The sequence below is a fragment of the Filicampus tigris genome, chromosome 1 (assembly GCF_054856515.1).
Source record: "Filicampus tigris isolate MCC_2025a chromosome 1, RoL_Ftig_1.0, whole genome shotgun sequence".
NCBI classification, from domain to species: Eukaryota; Metazoa; Chordata; class Actinopteri; order Syngnathiformes; family Syngnathidae; genus Filicampus; species Filicampus tigris.
The window spans coordinates 19,844,059-19,868,943 of record NC_141217.1 but is presented as its reverse complement, the minus strand read 5'-3'; the positions used below and the strand labels follow the sequence as shown (position 1 = coordinate 19,868,943).

General features: G+C 41.4%; 1 protein-coding gene across 1 annotated transcript in view; it reads left to right on the top strand.

Annotated features, from left to right (window-relative positions):
• Window positions 1–21,382, top strand: part of LOC147153178 (XK-related protein 7-like) — a 35,095-nt gene extending 13,713 nt beyond the window's left edge. Inside the window, exons 2-4 of the mRNA XM_086025343.1 lie at window positions 11,603–11,802; window positions 13,407–13,626; window positions 16,015–21,382. Of these exons, the coding sequence (XP_085881469.1) occupies window positions 11,603–11,802; window positions 13,407–13,626; window positions 16,015–16,813 (1,219 nt within the window). The 3' untranslated portion in view covers window positions 16,814–21,382. The remainder of the gene's footprint in view (window positions 1–11,602; window positions 11,803–13,406; window positions 13,627–16,014) is intronic.
• The last annotated feature ends 3,503 nt before the right edge of the window (window positions 21,383–24,885 follow it).

Sequence of the window (24,885 nt, the reverse complement as noted above, 5' to 3'; positions counted from 1 at the left end):
GGTAACAACACAAGCGGGAAATGCAGGGAAAAGAGAATATTTGTCCCATTTGGGTGCATTTATTTCAGCCATTTTGTTGTTTCTGTTTGATGGATGTTGCAATTGGATCGGGCCCACCCCGATCCTGGTGACAGATGAAATTCTACGAGCACCAGGCCTGAACAATCAATCACCAACCTAGTTGAGCTTCCGCTTTCGCTCGGCTCACCGAGCCTGTTTGCCTCAAGCTAAACTTTAAAGGGCAGAAATGAAGCACTTTTTATTCATCACACTTCAATGAATTTCAAATGACATCGGCCACCTCTAAACATTTTACAAAAACATTGCGTTTCGTCACTGCTGAATCAGACATACAATTGAATGAAATCCTCCCACTGTCTAAGCTTTAAACAGAACGGTTCTTGCCATGAGTTCAACTTGTAAGCCATGAGACATTTCTGAAGCTCTTGATGTGAACTTCAAAAAATGGATTAGAGGATTCTTTGTGTTTTTTTTTTTTGGGTTTTTTTTTGCCTGTTGTTCATTCTGAGCAGTTCAAGTTGTCATTCAGCTTTTAGGCGGCATGGTCAGCACAGCACAAGAAGATTCTTTGTTTTCTGCTGCTGAATCACTACGGTAAAAATACTACCGTAAGTTTGTCCTTGTGGTTCTTTTAAAGTTGCGCTGCTGTATTGAGTCCGTGATCCGGTTTCAATTTGATCCAGCTCACTATGATTTTGTTCCATCAGCAGCAAAACAGAAATCTTGATCGTAATAGTCCAACAGTGTTAGTTCGAATGAATACAATATAACACAATACAATTTTATTAAAAGGCCACTGTTCTCTTCGGACCGACGGCATGTCAGGACGGAGGCGCTTTAAAAAGGACAAGGACGGAGGGGGTCAGAGGACGATTATTCTTATGAATGAGGACAGAGGGACAATGACGGAAGGGTGCCCAGCTCGCGGGCGGAGGGGCTACCAGCAAAATAGGGTAAAGTGCCCATCTCTAGTAATTTGACACATGTTAGCCATCACTGATGACTATTGTGGCCATACAGAGAAAAAGGACCCATTAATGTGAATTATAGGTAATTCCCGCTGAGTTGCAGAAGAGAGTAACATGAGGCGCAAGTCTTTCATCATCACACCAAATTCAGTCACGGTGAGGTGCATGAACGGTTCGCACATGCAACAGAGCTAATAGACAAACAAACAATTGTATATTATGAACGATACAGACAAAGGTAAACAATTTACACCTTCAATCGTTAGGCAACCACCTCTCCCGTCTCCAGGATTTTTTTTGTTTTGTCTGTCTCTGTAATGGTAGTTGGGGACCACTGACCTATTGTTTATCAGGATATAAAATTTGCTACTTGTTGCTGTTCATTTTCAGAATGGTTGGTGAGCCTTCAATTAGATTTAAAAAGTTACTTCGTTTTTTTTTTTTTGAAAATACAAATAAAATACATTTAACTACTCAAAGTAGTGTCTACCTTAGGTTTGATAGTTCCCAGGTTAGCATACTGCTCTCCTGTGTGGGTTTTCTTCAGCTTCTCTGGCTTAGTGCAGGAAATCCGACATATGAATTTTCTGTTTACATTACTTTTGAGCCACACCTCACCATGCTAGCTGCAGGCGCAACAACTCGTGGCGAGTTAAGCGCCGACCTGGTTCCATGAATTATGATATAAAGCATTAGCCTTTTACTTGACAGGCTTTGTTGTAAAACGCCATTATTGTTTGTCTCTAATAAGCAACCGAACGTAGAAGAATGTGTCACCGCACCGATGAAAGCAGTGGGAGTCACTGAGCAAAGTTCTTTTGATTTCCTTTGTGCAGCGGCCGTTGTTCGAGCGCCAATCAAAGGGAAACAAAAGACTTTCTTGTTCTCTTTCCTGCTCGTCACAATAAGGACGAGCGCTGACGGTACAGGCAGAAAGCGGCCCGGCCGCGCCATCCTTCTCCGGCACCCGGCGCAATTAAGATAGCAAGGCGAGACTGAGCGAGGGGGAGGAGGAGGTGTGAGAGCCGGATGAAGGCAGGAGAGGAAGAGAGGGAGAGTGGAAATGAGAAACAATTAAGATGGGTCATTTTAGATTCAGGACGACGAAGGGAAGTCGAGGAAAAGATGGACGGCGGGACGACGACGAAACAAGGGCGAGGAAGTTGGACCGATAGCAAGATGATTGAAGCGGAAATAATGAATTTCCCCAAATCCTGTACAGAAGGGAAGGACACAAAGCAGTATGACAATGAGACCTGCAGTGTGTCGAGCGAGCCACATGCAGCCTGTAACTAAGGGCAACGGCAGTCTATAGGTCAAGTTTTTTTTCTGAATGACTTATCAAAATCAGCTATGACAAATAAGGCCAGCCTTCATTTTTCAGCTCTATTGTTGGATTTATTTTCATTTAGAGTTTCCACTTTTTCAAATGTTAGGAAGGTCCGTCCAAAAAGAAAGTGTCCTGAATTCTTTGAAACAAATGTCACATTTTGCTATAGAACGGCATCCCATTCATCACTCAGGAGTTGCTGAAGGTCAACCAGCTTGGTTGTGTTGGCCACTGAATGAAAACATATTATTTGCTCAACAATTAGGTCACAATTCAGTGATTATGCATCATCGTGCTTGGAAATACAGTATTTATGTGAGTGAATAAGTGAAAGCTTGTTGAAATGAGTGTGGAAGATTAGGCCTATAAAACGGATGAATAATGCAGTAATGCAAAAATACACATTTCTCGCTTTTCAGAGTGTTTAGTTGCTATGGAGCCGCAACGCTGACATCATGTTTTGGAATCGAAAATCAAATTCGTCATTGTCGGAAACGAGTATTGAGACAAAGAAGTACAGCAATTACTCATCACTTTTTTTTTTTGCTTCCAAAGGGCACAATTCAGATATGTGTCATGGTAAAGAGAAGAAAAAAAGACATTTGATACAGTTAGAATCAAGCCATTTATAAAAGTGGATACTGTAAAAATCAGACACCGATTATAGTTTGATATAGTTTTCCTGTGATGTCACACATAGTTTTTTTCTGGTGCTTAGTGACTGGGTCAAAATGAATCGATTAATCGACAACTAATCAATTATCATATTAATCGACATCAATTTAAAAAATCGAGTAATCCTTAAGGGCCATTGTTAAACCTAAAATAGCCCAAATCCTGATTTCAGCCTCTCAACACTAATCTCTGATCTAATCTCTGTAGTCCTTCATGAAAGCAAACTGTTTTTCTTTTGTGTTTAATCAAAATAAGACATTTGCAAACATCAGGTTTTACTTTGGAAAACAATGGCTGATACAGTCACTAAATACATTTCAAAAAGGTTGGTGAGTTCGTCAAACCCTCACGTGTGATATTGTTTAATTGTTGGCGAGTTGTTGTTTTTAAATAATTTAATAACACCAAATTAAAAAAAAAAAAAGAATAATGTGCTGTTTGATGACATGGTGGGTGTGTATCCACTAAACATAGACAGGAGGAAGTAAATTAGAGAGTTGCCTCAGGAGATTAGAAAGAACATTTGCGACAAGCACGTTAAAGGTAAAGGCCCTAAGAATATTTCAAAGCAGCTTGATGTTCCTGTGACTACAGTTGTACATATTCGGAAATTTAAGACCCACTTTAATGTAACCAACCTCCCTGGACACTGCTGTAGGGGGAAAATTGATGACAAATGGAACAAACGGATAATATGAATGGAAACAAAAGAACTGCAATCTCGTTGGTCTTCGTTTCACAACATCATGTGTTTGGGAGATTTTGTTAGGATTATCATTTTTTCACAACTATTGGCATTTGGATCTGTAGACCGGTGTGCCGCGAGATATTGTCAGGTGTGCCGTGGGAAATGATCTAATTTGTGTGCCTGTGCGGTCTAGCACCTGGCAGCATAATCATGTCTTTAATACATTGCAGTACTCTCCCATACCAGCAGGTGGCAGCAGCAGCAGGTAGCTAATTGTCTTTGTTTCGAGACAAGCGAATTAGTGACGCCTGTTTATCCAAACCCAAGGCCAATGTTTCACACTGAGTAAATGTCAATATGAAACATTATAAATACTTTTTTCTTTGAGTTTATTTAATTCCTACTCAAGACGTAATTATACAACGTCATTCTTCAATGTTAAAAAATGCTTATATAAACAATATAAGGTTTATATTGTTAAAATAAGCTTTTAAATTTTTTTTCCCCACAATTTCAGCTGGTGGTGTGCCGCGGGATTTTTTCAATGAAATAAACTCAAAAAAGTTTTGAAAAACACTGCTGTAGACTATTTACATCCAGAATAAATTTACACGTAAAGACAGGTAAGACGTAGTGAATGTACTGCATAGGCTACACAAAGTGGACATAACTCTTTACTTCCAGAGAATATCTGTGATCATCTGGGATGATGAAGCCCTGAGAATTGCCCTGGGGAAAGTCCTTTGATCTGGATCTGAGCCTCTATGCCTGCCCCAATTGTTCACTCTGCAGGAACACCGGCTGACATTTGCATCATCAAACCAGCCGTGTTTGTCCTCCACTCCTGACCGTACGAGTCACATCTTTTGGAAAATATCTTGGGAAAACTTTCGGAAGGGTGCCCTCTTCTCAAGAGTTTTTTCTTTATAATCATAGTATATATCTTATATATACCGTAGGCTAACCACAGCTAGAGAGACCCAATGAAGGCTTGTATGCACGCGCACATGTATTTGTGTAGCAAATAGAGGATCCGCTGAACATGTTTCCAACTTTTTACACTCCCAGAATGTCAACTTCCTTTGATTTGACCTCAAAAGTGAGCGCTGAAATCTGTGTTACTTCCTCCCGGGATGGTGCTTCTACCTGCCTTGCCGCACCGAAGCCTCCTCTGCATCAGCTCGCTGCTCTTTCTTGTCTTTGCATCATGCTCTTATGTCAGCGTTCCTCCTCCTACTCCTCGAGTCTTTGCGGAATGTCGTCATCCAGGTGCAAGCTTTTCCTGATGTGAACAAACGTCGAATTCAGTTTGGTAATTTCGCCTGTGCAAAGTCAGCATTCGTTTTACGTTGATCCCTGCACCCTGGAGGATATGTATCTTGAACCTCCACCTAAAGTTGCGCTTGCTTACATGCATAATAATCGGACCAATTTTGGGTCCTATTTCCCTTTTCCGACTAAAGTCAGCAAAGACCCGATTATCGGATGTCTGTGAAAGATTATTCGGCAGTAATTAGTGGGGGTGTTAAGAGTGCTTTTTTTACCCCCTCCCTGAGCTGGTTGGAAAACAAGTGGGTTGACAGTCGTAACAGTTCAATATTTATGATCGCAAATCTCGCGGTCAACACCGAGCTGGGCCGAGCCGTTGACACGACAAGAAACGGAACAATAGCCAACTAGGTTGCCACCTAAAATTTGCGCTGTTGTCGGTCACAGACAACCGGTTGTGTTGAGTATTTGAATAACGTGTCTCGACAGTTAGACACCACAATGTGTATCTTTTTACTAAGGGGAAATGAGAAAAATTGTTAATTCGGTAAGTCAGGGGTGTCAAACTCATTTTTGTGGCGGGCCACATCATAGTTTTTTTGTGTCCCTCGGAGGGCCGTTACGACTAGAAACTCATATAAATGTATGATTGCCTTAGATTAACACATTTCCACAACAAATTGATTGCTGAATGGTTTTGCCAGTAAATAGTTTCTTCAACTATTTTTCAATTTATTTTATGGTGGGATGGATAACAAATGCTTGCAATACCTCATATGTAGTGTGAAAAGTGAAGACAATTAGAAAGAAACCTGTCAAGTCAACACACATGATTGGCCTTCGCCACATAAAACGATGTCGCGGGCCAGATCTGGCCCCCGGGCCTTGAGTTTGACACCTGTGCGATAAGTAATCTGATTAGTGGAGTGGAATATTAGCCCGCTTCTAAGGATTGTTTTTTGCTTGTTGTAATAGATTATCAAACTCAACCAAGCATTAGTGCTCAAGTTTTTTGATTGAGTGAACACTGACTGTATGTTGGTCTGTCACTCAGCATGCGAATGGGAATATTTTTTCAAATTGTGTGAAAGTGATAGGCAAAAAAGTAGCCAAAGTTGTCCCCCAAAATTTCCGAAGCACTCGTATCAACTTGCTCGTAACATTACACGGACTAAAAAGCCATACAATGAAGGGGAGTTTGCCAAAGCATGCAAAAAGTCAGAAAGGGAGCGAGAAGACGGCGGGGTGGGAGCAGTTAAAGTGCGGCCAAGTGTATGATGTGACTCTTTGCCGTAACACAGTCAAAATTGCGGCGCTTAGCCTCTGACTGGTTGGCCACCCCTGTGCTAGATGGCGCAGATACTGTAGGTAGCAGGGCACAGTGCAGCGCTTTATTGAAATGATGTTTAATGGACCGGCTTTAAGTGTAAAGCTTTAAATAAAATTCAATGGTCAATGAACGATCAGATCACCTTTAAGTCATTAAGCACTTGGAGTTTTATTTTCCAAATATAAAATGAGCTTCCTGTACAGTTAATTATGCCGCATCTACTTCCCTCTGCTCCGGCTCACGGAGTTTACAAAAATACACTCACAGACTCTTCATAATGTGAATTCCTCATTAGAGTCATTCACAGTTGTCATAAAGACATGAATGGAGGCACAGCTGCAGACTCGTGCACGCTCCTGTCCTGTCATGAAGTGGCAACGGATGAGATGAAATCTCGCCACATATTCCGGCGCTTCTCCCAATCATCATCAGCCGTCTTTGGCTTTCGGTTTCTCTTTTCACGTCGTCGGGATTTTTGTCTTTACCTGTTTTGTCCACACGATCGTCATTGCACCACCCGAATTAGAAACAGCACCTCCTCCGCTTCCTCCTCCCGTCCTGTCTTCAACCTTCCTTTTATCGGTGGGTGAAAATCTCATTCTGCGCTTTAGTGGGGAGACTGTTTAGTTCCCGCTGCGATTTGGCCACTTTTCAGCAGCAGCACAGACGATGCTGGTGTGAAGATTCGTGTGAACAGTGGGAAATTGGATTTAAAGGCAAGCAAATGATTGTTTTGTTTTTCCCGTTTAAAAAAAACCCCCAAAAAACCGACATGAACCATTTCATCATGTTAGTGCCATTTGCGTTCCTAGGAAATCAAATGTATAAATGCCAATATACATTTCAGTACTGTGTTTTTATCAGATTAAGAGTTGAAAAAAAAAAGGCAGAAATGTAAGTTTATTTTGAGAGTGCAACAAGAAGCAAATTATACCAATTTAATGGAATGGCCCAAATCCACCCTCTGATCGTTTTAACTTTTAAATATTCCACAGCAACTGAATTCTCAGTGGAACCTCAATCAACTCATTCTCTGCCGGACATGTTCAGACCCTATTTACCCTAATGTTTGAAAAAAAATGTAAAAATATAAATAAATTCCTGGGATTGAATGGCTGGGCTGTGAAAAGACAAATACGTCAATGGCAGTGAATGAGTTAAGGAATGTGGAATTATAAATTTGACAACAGATCTACTAAGACACATATAGTATGTGAAATTTCCATCCGACCATTTTTTTATGGTGCTTGTCCTCACTGCTGGTCGTGATGGGTGAGCTGGAGCCTATCATACCCACTCACAGTTTTCAGTGAATCCAACATCCATTTTCCAGAATGTGTGAGGACGCTGGAGTAGCAGGAAAAAACTCACATTACCACGAGAACATGCACAAATGTGAACTTTGACAGAAAGAAAACGTTTGTTGTAAGATGCGAGATGAACAACTATGGGCACTACTGTTAGAGAAAATATTTCACAAATAGTCATAAGGGATATAAAACTGCTACAAGAGAAGTCTTAAAATGCAGGACGGGCATTTTTTGAAATGCAGGATGTAAAGCAACTTCCATTTGTTATTGGAGAGGAAATAATCTGTTCCACAGTCAGATTCCCAATATTATAAATTAAAAATAGACCAATATGCTTTTTTCGGGGCCGATACCAATACTAATTATTGGCAGTCAAGGAGGCCGATAACCGATATTTGGAGCCAATATTCATTTTGAGTAAAAAGGAAAATATTGGCAAATCTAAAGAAAAACATACTCTTAACTTTGTCGCAACGTCTTTAAGCATTTTTATTGAACAATGCTTCAGGTTTGCATAATGTTGATTTTTTTTTTTTTTATTTTTTTTTTTTTTTTTTTTTTTTTTTTTTTAACTAGCCTATTATTTCAAGAAATTTTTGACAATATACATCTGTGTCATAAAATTCTAACAAAAAGTTCAGGGAGCACCCGGGGGGTTGTCACCATGTCTTAAAAATGATAAATGAAAACTTAAACAATAGCACCATGTAGTTTTATACAGTAAATGAAAAATTCAAAATGACAGAAATGTTAAACTTTCACATATCTTTGTTTTGATTTCCACAGTTTCAAATTGATTTATTATCGGCCAGCAGTTTTGAAAAAAAGTCAGATGCCGATATTCGTCAAAAAGCCAAATATCCCTATCATAAATACTGTACAGAAAACTGCTGAAAAAGTCACCAATTGTTTTGTTTTTTTAGCTCCAGCCTAGGCCATGTCTAAATATTGCTTTGCTGCAATTTGGTGGCATCCTTAGCCGAATAACTTTGTTGAACTGTGTGAAGGAGCTTCATTTAGTCATGCCACGCCCTTGTCCATTTGAAAAAAAGTTGATACAGGAGGCGTCATTTTTTTGGCACCTCTCGGCAATTGGGCATCTCTTACTTGAATGTGAGTCAGCGAGTACTTTGCGTTGCCGGATTCAGCTTTCAATAACTTCTCTGGTCATGGCACAACTTTCGACACAATTTCACCATGGCCGTTTAAACATTAGACATTCCAGTGTTTGGCTTCCATAGTTGACGTTGTTACACATTCCATAATTCAACCACAGCTGCCACAATCGCTTATTATTATTTGGATGCACATCCTTTCAAACACATCAATTGAAAGTTACTTCAGTGGCTCGCCTGAGGGTGGCACCGCGTTTGTTTTCCCTCCACTGATTGGCCTGAGGGATGCCTGCATCACTAGCGGGGGACGCCGTGTTTATTCTGCAAAAACAACAACACGCACACGCGGCAGCATAACACACGGCACTTCCTTCTCGCTGGATTTCAAACACATGGCTCAAAATAGCACTCACTGGCAAGCATACACGCGCGCGCACACACACACACACATACATACACACAGCTCACTTGAGTGGCTATGTGGGACAGCAGCTTGGGGATAGACAACCAATTCACTTTGAGTGGCACGTGGATATTTATAGAGTGCGCGTGCGTGTATGTGCGTGTGCGCGCGAAAGACCGAGACAGAGCAGCAGTGTGGCTGCTCATACAACAGTTCTTGTCGCCGCGTAACCATGGTAGCGATGCGAAGCTACACTGTGTCGGACAGCGAGTCCAACGCATTAAGCGCAAACACACACACAGGATGGATATCATAGAATTTGGGAATCTGAAAAATATTCTCTGCCATTGCCAAACATCTCCGGAAAAAGCCGAAAACGAGGGGGCGCGAGATTCAAAGGGCAGACGACACATTCTGAATTGTATTTAGTGATTAAGCTGCGGTCTACCAGCGACCTAATCACATTTTAATGACAGTTATGCATTGTAAAAGGGGGTTCTAGAGGGCTACAGAAAAGTTTTCAAATGTTTGCACCCTGAGCTTTAAAGAAACCATGATAGGGAATCCAATCATGTAAAAATCAGGAGGCTCAGTAGCATGTGGAAGAACCACAGACATGCCGGTCATCGGCCTTTTCCCACGCTGCTGGGGGATGACACACATTCTTCAAACAGCATTTGTTGCAAGTCAGCCAACACGATTGTGTTGCTCACTCTGGCACAAACAGCATGCCTGAGCTGATCCCACAAAGTTCACTTGAGGTGAGGTGAGGTCGTTTCACCTTCTCCACCAGCATTGTCATCTTGAAGGCTAGAGTCCGGGCAAAGAATCATTGTCCGTGTCGTCTCAAAACCTTGACCGCAGATCTGCAGGAGACAGCCTATGATACTGAAGAGTTTAACAAGGTGGGGAATGATCTTCCTGGGATGTCATCTTCTTGGGAATCAATGACATCCCCCACACAATGTGAGCCTCACTCCAAACAATAGCAAACTTGGGTTTGCGGAACACCATCTTAAAGTTGAACTATTCAATTCTCTTTTTTTATTTATTTATTTTTTTTGAAGGGACAGTGCAAGTTGATGAACGTCATGAATTAATACAGACGTAAACAAGCCAGATTAGGCCAGAAGGAGTTTCAACCCCCTTCATCGGCAGAATTTTGCCCAAGTCCCGGGGGAGGCGGGGTCCATGTTCGTTGTATTTTAATGGTCCATGCATGGGGGCGGAAAGTTGCCATCGTGATTGAAGCACGTCTGCCTAACCTTTCTGAGGTTAATGGTTGGAATCTCACGTTGAGTGAGGTTTTCCCCAGATACTGAAGGCTTCCTCCCCGATGGTTGTCTCCTGAAGCTAACGGGGGTAGTGTGACCCTGAACAGGATGAGTGATATAGAGAATGGTTCTCGCATGGAGATACATGAATAATAAAAGAATATTTGGCATCAACCCTGAGTGGGCGTGATGACGTCTGATATTTCGGCTCACTCGTGCCTCGCGTGGACTGAAATGGCATTACAAGACTGTGGTTCCTTCCGAATGGAGGTGGAATTGTTTTCCTTAAATCGGAGATGTTCCTGGCACATGGATGAACGGAGGCAAGGAAAGTGCTGAAAAGCGCAAAGAAAAAAAGGATACGACTCTCCCCGTTCGTCATTTTTACGAGCCCATTATCATTCATTTCTCTTTCGTTCATCCGTCCATTCATCCTCAGCTCCCTGTTTGTCCAGGAGTGCTCCATAAACTGTGATGGATCAGCACAGGTGGCAGCTCAGCCATCTTCCCCTTCCTACTCTCATTCCTTCATATCTATTTCCTCCCCACCTCCAACTCATCTTTTCAGCGTAAATCGCATACCTTCCTCCCAAGTCTTTCAAGTTCTGCTCCTGTTTTCTCTTGGCTCGTTGGGGTGTGTGTGTGTGTGTGTGTGTGTGTGATGAATGGTGAGCATGTCTGCCACAGTCCTGACCTCCAATCTTGTGTTGTCTCCTCTTCATTCACTAATTTTCTCATCTCCTCTGTTGGCCTTCTCCTCCCACTTCTGCTGTTTGCTCTCTCATCAGCGTTCTCTTCCTCAGCATTTTCCCCGGTCGTCTCCCCGTGTTTCCTCTCTTCCTCAGCAACATCCTCATTCACTCGCTTGCTGTTTTCGTCTTCTTCCCATGCTCCCGTCGACATCAATTTGCTTTTTCATTTTTCTTCATTCGTCTGTCTTCCTCCTCTTTTCGTCGTGTTTGCTTCCATTCCAATTTTGCCTCCTTCTCTACCTCCCCGTCTCCACTCGTCCGTCTCTTCTTGCTCTCAAATGTCACTGTTCCCTCCTCATTCCCTTGGACTTGTTTTCTACTTCAAGTCGTAGATCAGCGTACTTGTGGATTCTTCTCTCTCGCACACAAACAAACAATACATGTCCCAATGGAAGTGAATACACAGCATATGAGCGACCTTTGAAACTTTTTGCAGTGGCGCAATTTATCGCTTTCCTCCCCTTCAGGTACATCCACGCACTCTACCTGGGCGCCCAGAGTCGTTGGCATGGCGACGGTTCCCACCACCGCTTCCACTGGCGGCTGATGTTCGAGAGCGCTGACATTACCATGCTTCGTCTCCTGGAGGCGTTCCTCAAGTCGGCGCCGCAGCTTGTCCTCCAGCTAAGCATCATGATCCATGGAAACGCCGTCCTCCCGCTGCAAGGTGAGACACTCGCAGGTAATTTTTGACCCACGAGATTCATCAGGCAGTGACAATCTGATGGTGTTGGATTTATCAATGTTTGGCCGCTTATTCGTGTTTGTCCATTTATGTTGTGCTAAACACGCAAAACGGTTTTATTTGGAACATGTTAAAAATCATATGCTTATAACAGCTGTTGATATCTCAACACGGGCCAATGGTAGCATCGACTGACAAAAAGAAGCCTACAGAATTCTTGTTCAAATGCCAGGTTTTTGAGATATAAAACAGTCTGACCGAGATAAATAATTTCAAACTTGATTTCGATGACGAAAAAAATATTAATCACGATTATTTTGGTAAAAAGGAAATCACAATTATTGAAATGACCACTTTCCTTTTTGGTACAAAACAAGAAAATGTTTACGTGTAAAAAATGTAAAGACAAGTAAATGTAAGGAAGTTCCTTTTACAAACAAAATTCATAAAATTGGTTATTATAAAATTAAAAAAGGTGCAAGTGTATGACCTAAAATATAATTTCCTTGTGTAAACAAACATTGTGCGTTGGATATAAATTCATATTGCTAATCCTTTTTTTATGATTATGCCAATTTTGTAATCGTGGAGTGTAATAACCGTAATCGTAATTGAAGTTCGATTAATTGCACAGCCCTGATGACCATTACACCCCAATTGAGGAAGGCAAGTAAAATGGTTTGACAAGTGTGGACACCCTCTTATAATTCATGTCATCACGCCCCCGCCACCAATTAATGTGCCTCTAATTAACCCCCAAATATATTTCTGATGTTCTAGTAGGCTTTTCCTGACATTCTTTTTACTCTCTAGCAACAACCTGATGTTTTACAAATGAGGTAAAAGCTAACTGAAAATTGTTGTTCTTGCTCAAGTCATTAAACTTTTGTAACATTTTTAATTATTGTTGGGAACAATTAACATACCTGTCAAGTTGTACGCTTTCGGCGTAATCTGTACAGATGGAAACACCTTTTCAAACATGTACGCCGTACTTCGCGAATATGTACGGCCAATGTCAATTTTGTCATGTTTACTTTTTCTTTTCATGCCACAATTTCTTTTTTAATGGAGTTGTACTTTGTTGCTGCCGCTATTTAAAAACTGTCGTCTGCTCGCCCTCGCGAGATTCTCATTCTAGGGCCTTGCGATATTCTCGCGTGACTTTGAGTCCATCTGCCAAAGCTGACTTCAGATCACGTGACGGCAGCCATTCAAAAATAACGCGAGCAATGTAACTACTGTGTAAGAATATATACCGCTATGTACGGGCAAATTACAACTATGGTAAGATTCAGTTCAGACCAAGCCAAAGAATTTTGTCAGAGGATAAAATATGTTTGTAAAATTTGCCAGTCTGATTAAATAAAACAATCAAAATGTATTCATGGAATTTTAGAAAAGAGCCCTTTAAATATGAATGTGAACAAAAATTAGCAAGAATAGGTAGCAGCATTGTATGTAAATACTTGCAAGCATTCTTGTCCAGCTTGATCTATCACAAATAAATTGATTTGCTTGATTTATCGATTTATGGTCATTCGGTTGGCACTTTCTTACGTAAGCTGTCTGTTATCTCGGTGCAGGTCTGTCAGCCTCGGCCTCTCTGGTGTCGCTGGCCTGGATGATCGCATCCTACCAGAAGGTTCTGAGGGATTCGCGTGATGACAAGCTGCCCATGTCCTACAAGGCCGTCATCGCCCAGATCCTCTGGCACCTCTTCACCATCGGGGCCAGGACCGTGGCCTTTGCCCTCTTTGCCTCCGTCTTCCAGCTCTATTTTGGAATATTCATCGTCAGTCACTGGTGTGCCACATCACCATACATCACAGCAAACCCGTTTTAATGAGTTTATTCAGGAAATGTGCAATGACATACATTGAATGAAATTAGATTCAAGAATATGTTCCCAGCAGGCCCACTTGTTGAAACACAGCATTCTGATTAATTTTGTGTTTGTGGAATATAAATTAAGCAAAATGCACTCATTTTTAGCCATCTCCGGGGGCGGCCATTTTGTCTTCTGTCGACTGAAAATGACATCACAATTGCTCACAACGACCAATCACGGCTGACCTGTTTTCTGAATCTGAGCCATGATTGGTTATGTCATTTTCAGTCGACAGAAGACAAAATGGCTGCCCCCAGAGATGGCTAAAAACAAGTGGGTTAACACTTATACCACAAAGGCAATATTGATCAGAATGCCCTGTTTCAACTAGTGGGCTTGCATAGAACATATTATTGACAAAAAATGTTTGCGTTGACTACCCCCTTTAAGGTCGGACCGCAGGACAATTTTGCAGGGTTTCCTTTCTCAGAAATGCCAAATCCGGTTCCGGTTAGGCCATATTTTGTTAACGGCAGTTGCCTTGTTTTTCGCTGTTACGGGGAAGTCAAAAACGTTCTGGAGAGGACATGTGCCGTAGGTTAATTTGAGTTTGCCATTGAGCGAGCATGCAAGTGGCTGTCACGCGCTTGGCATGTAAGTTGGCTTGTGATTGGCTGACACAAGATTTGGATTCTACCAACTCATCGCAATAGCGTTTGTTGACGTCATCGCATCATCCTACGGGTAAAAAAAAAAAACTAGCTCCAAGCCCATCTGACTAAGATGGTGGCTGCGGCTGACTGGTGTGGCTAAAAAGCAGCCGCTCCTATAAAGGTCACTAATCATCGCCTCGATGGCGGCGAATAAGCTACAATTGTGAGAAGGATCGCTATCGCAAAAGGATGATGAGTATTAACAGGAGAAGCGCTCGCTAAACCACGAGCTAAGCTATCGTTAAATGTAGTCATGAAATGCCGGAATAATTGCTTGAGAGTAGCTGACTATGAACAGCACATTGTCTAGAGACAAAATATAACATGAAGACATTCACTCACCACAAGTCTGAAAACTGGAAATCAATGAATACGTTATCACAAGAGAAGGGCCCTCTAAGGTATGTCAATTTATAGTGCATTAAATATTTATAATACCAGCAATGTTATTTGATTGTTTCTGCAACAGACTACTGAGTTTTGATTTTGACTTTTGACATCTGCAGCTGAGCCATGATTGGTCGTTATCTGAGCCCTGAGCATCTGTGATGCTCAACCCAAACATATTTTTTTCAAGAATATGTTCTATGCAGACCCACTCGTTGAAACACGACATTCTGATAAATTTTGAGTTTGTGGAATAAGATTTAATCCACCCGTTTTCAGCCATCTCTGGGGGCGGCCATTTTGTCACTTCTGTCGACTGAAAATGACATCACAGTTGCTCAGGGCTCAGGTAACGACCAATCACAGCTCACCTGTTTTCTGAAGCTGAGCCATGGTTGGTCGTTACCTGAGCCCTGAGCAACTGTGATGTCATTTTCAGTCGACAGAAGTGACAAAATGGCCGCCCCCTCAGATGGCTAAAAACGGGTGGATTTTGCTGCTTAACTCAATATTCCACAAACTAAATATCAATCATAATGTCGTGGTTCAAGTGGTGGGCCTGCTTAGGACATATTCTTGAAAAAAATATATGTTTGGGTTGACTTCCACTTTCTATTTATCACCCACAAAGCCACACTCCAACATACGACAGCAGCCACAACACAAAATACACAACACAAATAGTGAGGGTTTTCTGTTTGTTTATTAACCTCGTGAGGCGACAAACATGTTGGATAGTCACCCCGAGGTCCAGTGAGACGTAAACCCACTCAAAATTACGTTTCCGTCCGTGCCTTCTCTGAACCACTCAGCTCCTCTCCTTAGACCAGTTAAATCACAGCCTTTCCAATTAGCAAATCGCGTTTTAGCAAATCACAATTATATCGCAAATGCAATTAATTCTTCAGTCCGGTATTGAATAAATCAAAACTGAAGAAAAAAAATCTGTCAATATTTTGTTACTAGAATATATAAGAAAGAAAATATAATATTATTTCTGCTCAGAGTTTTTCTGCTGCCGTGTGTTTTTGTGGCTGAGGCACAAAATGTTCCTGACAAAACAACCAGCCTCTTCCTCAGAGGTGATAACAAGGGTTGGCAACTCCAGTTACTGTAAAAGATATTGATAATAGTCCCTAAGCTGTCTTCTTTGCGCTGCGTTCGAGCACAACACTTTGGTTCAGACGATATGAGCCAAATGCGTGGTCCCCGCCGCTCTCATCCTCAAAAGGTTTCATCATTCCATGTACTTCTGTCTTTCAGGTGTATAATGACATTCTGGATAATCCAAGGTGAGACGGACTTCTGCATGTCCAAGTGGGAGGAGATCATCTACAACATGGTGGTGGGCATCATCTACATCTTCTGCTGGTTCAACGTCAAGGAGGGGCCCAGCCGCATCCGCATGACTGTCTACTACACGGTAACGCTGGCTGAGAACGTGGCCCTGACAGCCGCCTGGTACACATACCGTGGCCCTCACACCTCCGACTCCTACGCCCTGGTGGTGGTGTGCCTGGTGGCCTGCAGCTTCGCCTTGGGCACTTTCTTCATGTTGGTCTACTACTGCTGGCTCCATCCTGACGGGCCAGTCCTGGGCACAAATTGGGGAGGGTGCGTGGATGAGGGCATAGCGAGTGCAAGTGGCGTGGTGGGTGTAATCGATGCCTGTCTCACCCCGTCCCAAGGTTCGCAAACAGACATGGTCATTACCAGTCCTCCCAGGACTCTACCCAGGACTAAAGACACAGGGGATATGGTTCCCGGGGAGCTGGACAGGGAAAGGGATCGGGACAGTTGCCTGCCGGTTTTCCAGGTGCGTCCGTCCCCTTCATCCTCCCCGGCACTCCTCCACAGGACCTCCTCCTCACAGGAGGGCCCTGTGATCCGGATCGACCTCCCAAGGAAGAGGTATCCGGCCTGGGATGCCCACTTCATTGACCGTCGCCTGCGCAAGACCATCTTACTTCTGGAGACCACGTCGGCATCCAGCCCGAGGATACAGTACAGGAGTAGCATGATGGGCAGCAAAGAGGTGCTAGAGTATGAGACCACTGTTTAAGACACCGGGGCTCTTCCACACTCTTGGATCAAGGCTCAGCCGGAGACCAGTTCTCGTCCCAGGAGTCACTTGGACATAGAACATGGACACACAACACTTTTTTTTTCACAAAAGACGGGTGTCTAAACTTGATTGTAAAATGTGAAGTGCAATCTCTGGCCAAGGCACTCTCTCGGCTTGACCGGGTCCAGGTTGAAGCTCCGTCGGTCAGCTGATGAGGGAGTAGAAATGGGATCATCTTCGTGTAATTGAAACGCTTGGAGGTGAGAATTTTAATCTCCCATTGTGGGACGGAGAGGTACAGTATTCGATTTCATCTTCATGTCAGAATGAGATTAATGAGATGATGCATGAACGTGGGCCCCAGACTGCGGAGACCCATCGCCCCCTACTATGATCTTAAAAAAAAAGAAGGGGGTGGGGGTGGGGGGTCGGGGGGGCGAGAGTTCAGACTGTTTTTGTTAGGGGTTAACAATGGGACATAGAATTCTTGTGGAGCAAAAACCACATGCTGACATAAGCATCGCATCCGTAATTTTAATCAAAACTAGACAGAAAAAAGGTCAGTGTGAAAATGTGAAAAATATAGTTATTATAAAAAATGAAAAAAAAAGTCAATTCAACGAGTTCTAACTTAATGTTGGGAGTACAATTCATCTTGACTATTATCTCACCAAGCGAAGACATAACCACAACTTCCGTTCAGTTGACTGCATGCCCCTCTTCTGACCTCTGAAAGTATCACACATGGGTCAATCTAGGTCCACATGATGGGATTAAGTGTTTACATCACATGACCAAGGACTGGTGTGACTGGAGAGCCACCTCACACTGTTGTACAGTCAAGTAAATACTAATGTCAGATATAAGCTAGTAGAACACGTAGTTACTGTAGGTGACCAGTGGCTCCACAGAGTCTAAATGTTCATTCAAGTCGACTTTTAGCTAGGGATTCATAGTGGGAATCGTGTTCCCTCTTTGTGCTCAGACAGCATTTTTCACTTTTTATTGGTGGGAAAGTATGTTTGAATTGTCGTTGATGGGTGGGATGGACTCCAGCTCACCTGAGACCCTAATAAGGGCGAGCGTTACCGAAAACGGATGGAAGGATAGTGTAGTCGTGATTTTGAAATACAACGTTATGTTTACAATGGTAATACCCCCCCAAAAAAAAACGTTTAGCCAGGCTAACAAGTTAGCATGTCAAGATCGACGATGAATTGTTCTTTGAAGGGCAGTGTCGTTTACAAAAGGAAAGCACATACTAGCCTTTTATTCACGGTAAAAGTCAAAGAAAGATACAACGGAACTCATTTGAAGCAACAGTAAAGGGTAGCGTTAGCACAAGCACTTGTATGAAAGATACTGTGCCTTGAAAGAGTAATCTTAGCCCTTGATGTTTTTTTCCCTTTTTCCACCTTACAACAACACATTTCAATGTTGTTTGTTGAGATGTCACGTAATTGACAACACAAAGTAGCACATAACTCTGAAGTGGAACACATTTTTTGGCAAATAAAAGTCTGAAAAATGTGGTGTACATTTCCCTGTGTCAATACTTCTCCAGATTGGATGGAGAGTGTCCGTCAACAGCAATTTTGAAGTCTTGTTAGATGCTCAATGGGATTTGGAAACACCACATTTTTCAGATATCGTATATATTTGCTTAATTTTTAAAATCATATACTTCCTGATACTTTGTGTTATTTTTTTCGCATAACATCTAAACAAAATAAACTCAAGTTTGTGATTATAAGGTCACAAAATGCAAAAAAGTTATAAATACTTTTTCAAGGCACTGTAAATTCTGGCACTTCTCGTAAGATAGAGATTCCCTTCCTAAGCTTTATTCCTTTTCTTTTTCCCTTCACAACTTCCAAAATAACATTAAAGAGATTCATAGATAACTTTCTTTTGTGTTACAGTACTGTAAAGGTCTTAGTCCACAATTATGTTGTTTGGTTTAGTGCAGCCCTCCATCATGGCTGAACTGTTGACAAAAGCGTGGGGGAAAAAAGAAATAGTGTGGCTTCATATAAAATTTGTGTTAGGATGTCCATCTCGTGGTAAGTTAGCAGACTACTTCCTGGTTCATGGCGGATGATGAACAGGCGACGGCCCGTGCCATGGTGATTCTGATGATTGAACGCTTCCATTGATACCATCGAGAGTCCGATAATTGCGTTTTAGGTGTATTATTTGGATTGATTCCGACTTTCTAAGCAAAGCTTTTCTCAGAGAAAAAAAAGATTTGCATTGGGATCATTTCAGCCTGATCGGGACAATACAATTTTTACACAATTTAGCACTTAAAACATTACTTTGTGATGTGATCTCAGTCATAATGTTGCAATACAAATGTTTTTTTCTATATTTTGTAGTCAAAACTCCTCAAAAAGTACTTTGTGTTTTGTATTTGAAACAAATAGCTAAACAAAAAATAAATGAAGAGACACTGGACAGTGAATAGAAGATCTTACCCAAACCTAACGGCCATATGCTTCCCCCTATTGATATGGAAGACAACAAGCTGGTATGTGAAGATGTCATAAAACACCTCACCCCGGAAAACAGGCTCCAGCATCATGGCTGACATAAACTGGATGAGTATACTCTTTTAGGAGTGGTGAAATGATCAACATATCAAGCTGTTCCTTTCCTTTCGGACCCTTGGACTCACTATGTGCTCATCGTTGTGCCAAAAGGACTAAGACGGCTGCTTTTTTCCACTGTAATGTGTTTCTGATGCAGTGCATTCGGGAAGAATCCAGACCCTCCGCCATTCTCTTTGTTACATTTGCTATGTAGCAGCCTCATTGTGAAATAATTTCACTTAATTTTTCCCCACTCAAGATAAACAGGAATGTAGAATCAATTCCCAGACACTTTGTTTGAATTTCACACTGTTTTCCTCATGAGCCCTGTTTTTATCATTAGCATACATTGTCCACAGATGGCGGAAAGACTTGATGGTTTTTTGAGAGTTAGGCCCTCCTGTGTAGAGTTTCATGTTCTGCCCATGTTTGAGTAAGCTTCCTCCCACATTCCAAAAATGTGCATGCTTGTTTAATTGAAGACTGAATTGACCATACTGTGGGTTTGACTTTGAGTGTGATCTCTAATTACAATGATCAAAGTTTTCATCATGGATAGCTTTATGTGTGCCTCAAAGTATTTTGACATTGATTTGAAAAAAAAATGTCTTTTTTTTTTTCTAGCACATCTGGTTTTTGAGACATTTTAATTTTTGTTTTTAAGTTTAATCTATAAATGCTTGCGCAATATGGATTTTACATGGGTTGTAATTTACATCTGACGTTTCAGAAAAAATCCACTTGCTGCAGAATCCAACACTTCATTCATAAATATTATGAAATATTATTATTATTATTAATATTATGGAAACTCGATGTGCTGTAGAAAAAAATAGGGCTGATTCAGAATCAGCGCAAAAGATGTGTCTAGAAAATTTTACTTGCATCTCTGATTACAATAATTTAGCAAAAGAAATGTGTTGACCAGAGTTGTTATGTAAATTAAATTAATTGAATGATTTTGAAAACAGCATGGTGCGGGGGCGTATTAAGGTGTGGATATTCCGAATGTATTGTGGCCTGGCATTGAGCAAAACACCAGAAGCAGTATGTATCACTTTTTTTTTCTCGTAAATAATGCTGTAAAAGATAAATAGTGGTGATCCTGTGTGACCACATCTTCAGATGTACATGGAATGATACATTTTAGTTAGAAAAAAAAACACGGGAAAACACATTCTCAGATTTTATTTTGAGACTACCCGTACCTCTCAGACTCAAAAGTTTCAACATGTTTTCTTTTCTGCTACTGGCTGAAATGCAGCACTCCTCATGTGTCTGCTTGCTTCTGAGAATGTACATAATGACAGCACAACGAGGTCACATGTCACGATGATGAGCTCGGCTCCTAGAAGAGATGAGTGCAAAGATCAAATCAGTGTTGTCGTCATGGTAACACAACTCATGGATGTTGACGGCGACGTTAATGGTGCTGCAAATGACAACTCGGCGTCGCCCCACCCCACCCCCCCCCACCTCCTCCTATCATGTCAAACATGATAAGCTAATGTACAGAAGTTGTCGGTTGTTGAGGGCGGTGCTTCGCTCTCGAATGAACCAATTCTTTTGTTTTTGCTGTGGTGATTATTCATTATTCACTTGAGATTGAAAAAAAAACAAACATCTTCTGTTAATTGACGCAAGTATTTATGTTTATTTTTGTATTTGTTTTATATCTATTTCCTATTGTTTAATCACTCGATGGCCATATCTTTGGTATGACTCTTACATTAAGATGTAAAAAGTAGATTTTTTTACTCATTGCGTCTATATGTACATAACAGACTAGGACGTGTGTGTGCGTGTGTGTTGTATGTACAGTGTGTTTGGAGGCAGGTTGATCATGCCGCATCGTAATCTTCAGAGTGAAACTTTCTTGACGGTGTTTAAATAAATTTAAAAAGAAAAAAGAACTCAACAAGCTGTGCTGATAAATGTAGATGGGGAAAATTACTGTAGTAAACATGGCTGAACAGCAGGCAGAGTCTCTCTGTGTCTTCTTCTAATTATGCTGTGATTTTTTTTTTTTTTTTTTAAGAACTAAAGGTCATCCAAACTGAACAACATACGTGGCCCATATCAGGAAAATTCTGTCTTTTTTTTCTCTCAATTACTTAGGTACAGGGGCAGGGTGGCCATATATAAATATATATATATATATATATATATAAATATATATATATATATATATATATATATATATATATATATATATATATATATATATATAATATATATATATATATATATATATATATATATATATATATATATATATATATATATATTATCGTATTTATCCATCCAGACATCCATTAGCCAAACCACTTATCCTCATAAATGTTGCGGGCGCACTGGAGCCAGCCAATCACAAGGCACACATAATCAAACAACCATTCACACAATCACATCTAACCAATTTTTTGGGAATGTGGGAGGAAACCAGAGTACCCGGAGAAAACCCACGCAGGCATGGCTAGAACATACAAACGTCACACACGAGAGCCGGAGCCCGGATTTGAACGCACAACCTCTGCACCAATCTCACCTATATTCTTTTGTTTCTAGCCTGTTTTCTGTTGTTTGCTTTGTTCCCCATTGCCTCTCCCCTCCCCTTTCCCTCTGCAGTAATTCTGCATTTCTATGGATTTTTTTATGTTATCTTGGGCAACCAGATGTCCGGATTTCCCCCGACACATCAACTTTTTGAGATCTAAGAATAGCAGCCGACTAGGATTTTATAAATAATCCGGTATTTCATGATCTCTATCAGCATGTTTTTTTTAAACAGAAATCAAAGTATGTGGTGGTGAATAACAAACACGCTCAAGGTTTCATCACTCTAGTGTAGGCACAAAATTCATAATGAGTGGCCCGCCAGTCGTGTTGACCACAGTACGAAATACACGTGAAAAAAAATGCTGTTTGATATTTCACCACCAGATGGCAGCAGACCTCTTTGTAAAAAGTTTGAACACCCTGCTCTAGTGGCTCGGGGTAACGAAACCAGCATTACAATTGGCGTGTGGTGGGAGTGGCTATGTGATACGGAACCACCTGTAGAAATTCATTAGAGCTATATATAGTAATTAGACAGTAGCTCCACACCAAAAGTCAGGTGGGTTTGTGTCTACGGAAACATGCAAGTGAATCAACACCATCACGCATGCACAATAAAGGTCAGTGGTGTCCTGGACCCCACTCAACCAAGAGAGAAGGAGGAGCCAGTGGGCCCGTCCGCCCATCCACACCCTCACCCGCTGCCCCAATCAACCCAACACGGTCATCCCCCATCCACCTCCGTGAAGCGAAAAGGCCCCACCCACCGGCAGAGCCCGCAGGCGTAGCCAGCAACTGCAGGATGAGCCAGTGACTCGTGCCAGGTGGGGAGGAGGATGACAACGGCTTGGCCATGGAGAGGCAAGTGTGGCCCACGTGCAGTGTAGTGCATCAAGTGTGAAATGAAACAATCATTTTTTTTGTTAGCTGCCTATTTCAGAAAATGTGTTTTTGCATCCATTTCGGCCAAATTGTGATGTCGCGGTTTGGCTAATTTGCATAATGACCCATCTAGTGTTATCTGCCAAAGACTAGAGTAGTGGCTCATTTGGCCTGCCACAGGAACTGTTGAGGCAATTCTATACAGAGTCAGTCTTGTGTTCATCCATCAGTCTGGTTTGGTGCCACGACAAAGAAGAAAAAAATCCAACTGCAAAAGGCAGTCGACTGCAGACATGATCATTAAAAGCTCTCCATCCACCATTCGGGACTTGCCTGCTACAAGAACTAAACCAAGGGCAGACAAAATACTTTGTGGACCCTCCACATCCTGGTCACCACCTTTTACAGCTCCTTCCCTCAGGTAATCACACTAAAACCAGCAGGCATTACAATAGCTACTCCCTTCTTGCCATTAACTTTTTAAACAGCTGATTGATAATTCCATCGTGGCATTTTTCACATCCCTCTGTGACAGTATTACCGCATTTATAATTGTAGCTTCGGCTATCTGCGTCATTTGCCTAACTGATGTAGATCAGTACTACCACCACACTACTGGGCACTTGAAAGTGCTCAAGGGCGGCATCATTTGCACAATCGTCTTTTTATCATAATTACTGCACTACTTGCCACTTAATATTGCTTGATAACTCTCTGCATCCTTTCACAGCTGTCGTTGTTCAGTACTACAGCACTGATGGTGGCCTTACATTGCTTCACTACTACTAGAAGTCAATAATCAATTAATTAAACAAAGATCTAGCGGAGGGGTCACCAAACATTTTGAAGTTGAACACTATTTCTTGGGTACTGATTAATGTGCAGGGCTACCATTTTGATACACACTCGTGAAATACCGCATTTACTCTAATTACATTTAACGATGTCGTTGTTATTATATGTTTTTATTAATAATTAACGATATTCAATATTGTGATCTCTCACAATAATTAAGAATTTGAATCAATAGGCAACATGTTTTTCATATAAATCCCTGCCAATGTTAACATTTTCAAATGATCACTTCTACAACATTTCCAAGGAAATCAGAATGTCCCTTCACTGATGAGCTTTTTCTGTTTTTTTTGAGAACAGGCCTGCGGGCTGCTCATGTGGTGCTACCTGGTGCCCACCTGGCACCACGTTGGTGACCCCAAATGTAACATCATTACTTTAAGCAGATGAACAATGCATTTGTTTTGTGTCAAAAATGCACTTTAAAAAAAAAGAAAAAAAGAAAAAAGAGGGGGTATGATCGCAAATGCATATGTTGTCTTAATAATAGTAACCCCTTTCAACAATTGGAATGTATCGGTAACAGTTCCAAAAATTTGAACAAAAAAGGCCTCATCCCTAATAGATGACCCATTCCCCCACACGTACACACACACGCACACACACCCATACACGCATACACACACACACACACACACACACACACAAACTCAATTACAATCTAAATGATTTTTTTTCCCACGTGAAAAAAAGCCCATTCTCAGCAGCTTCCTCCTCATTATTAGTCGCTGGTACACTGATTCCACCCTGTGGCCAAACCAGCTAACTGCGACGCTATAAACTACTGTTTATCCTTACTGATTATTCTCATTAAAACAAGTCAATGAGTAGGGGTTTGATGAGTCAGTATGAAGCACTTTGAGTGCCTTATATTTTATCGATATCAATTTCAATGGGAAAAAAATTAAATCAATCTTTAAATAAGCCAATAACCTAAGAAAAAGTAGAACAAGCGTAGCTCTGTAAATACTTTCTGGATATACTCTGTGTGTGTGTGTGTGTGGGGGGGGTATTATTATTAACATTATTATTGTTATTATTACTATTAGTATCATTAATGTTTTGTGTTGTGTTTTGACGTAGGGGAAAATAAATCTGAGTATTATGGACTATTTGTTCACCAAACAAGCCAAGGCCAATAATAACCAGTACGTACAAATATTTCTTGTTAACTGATTTTAT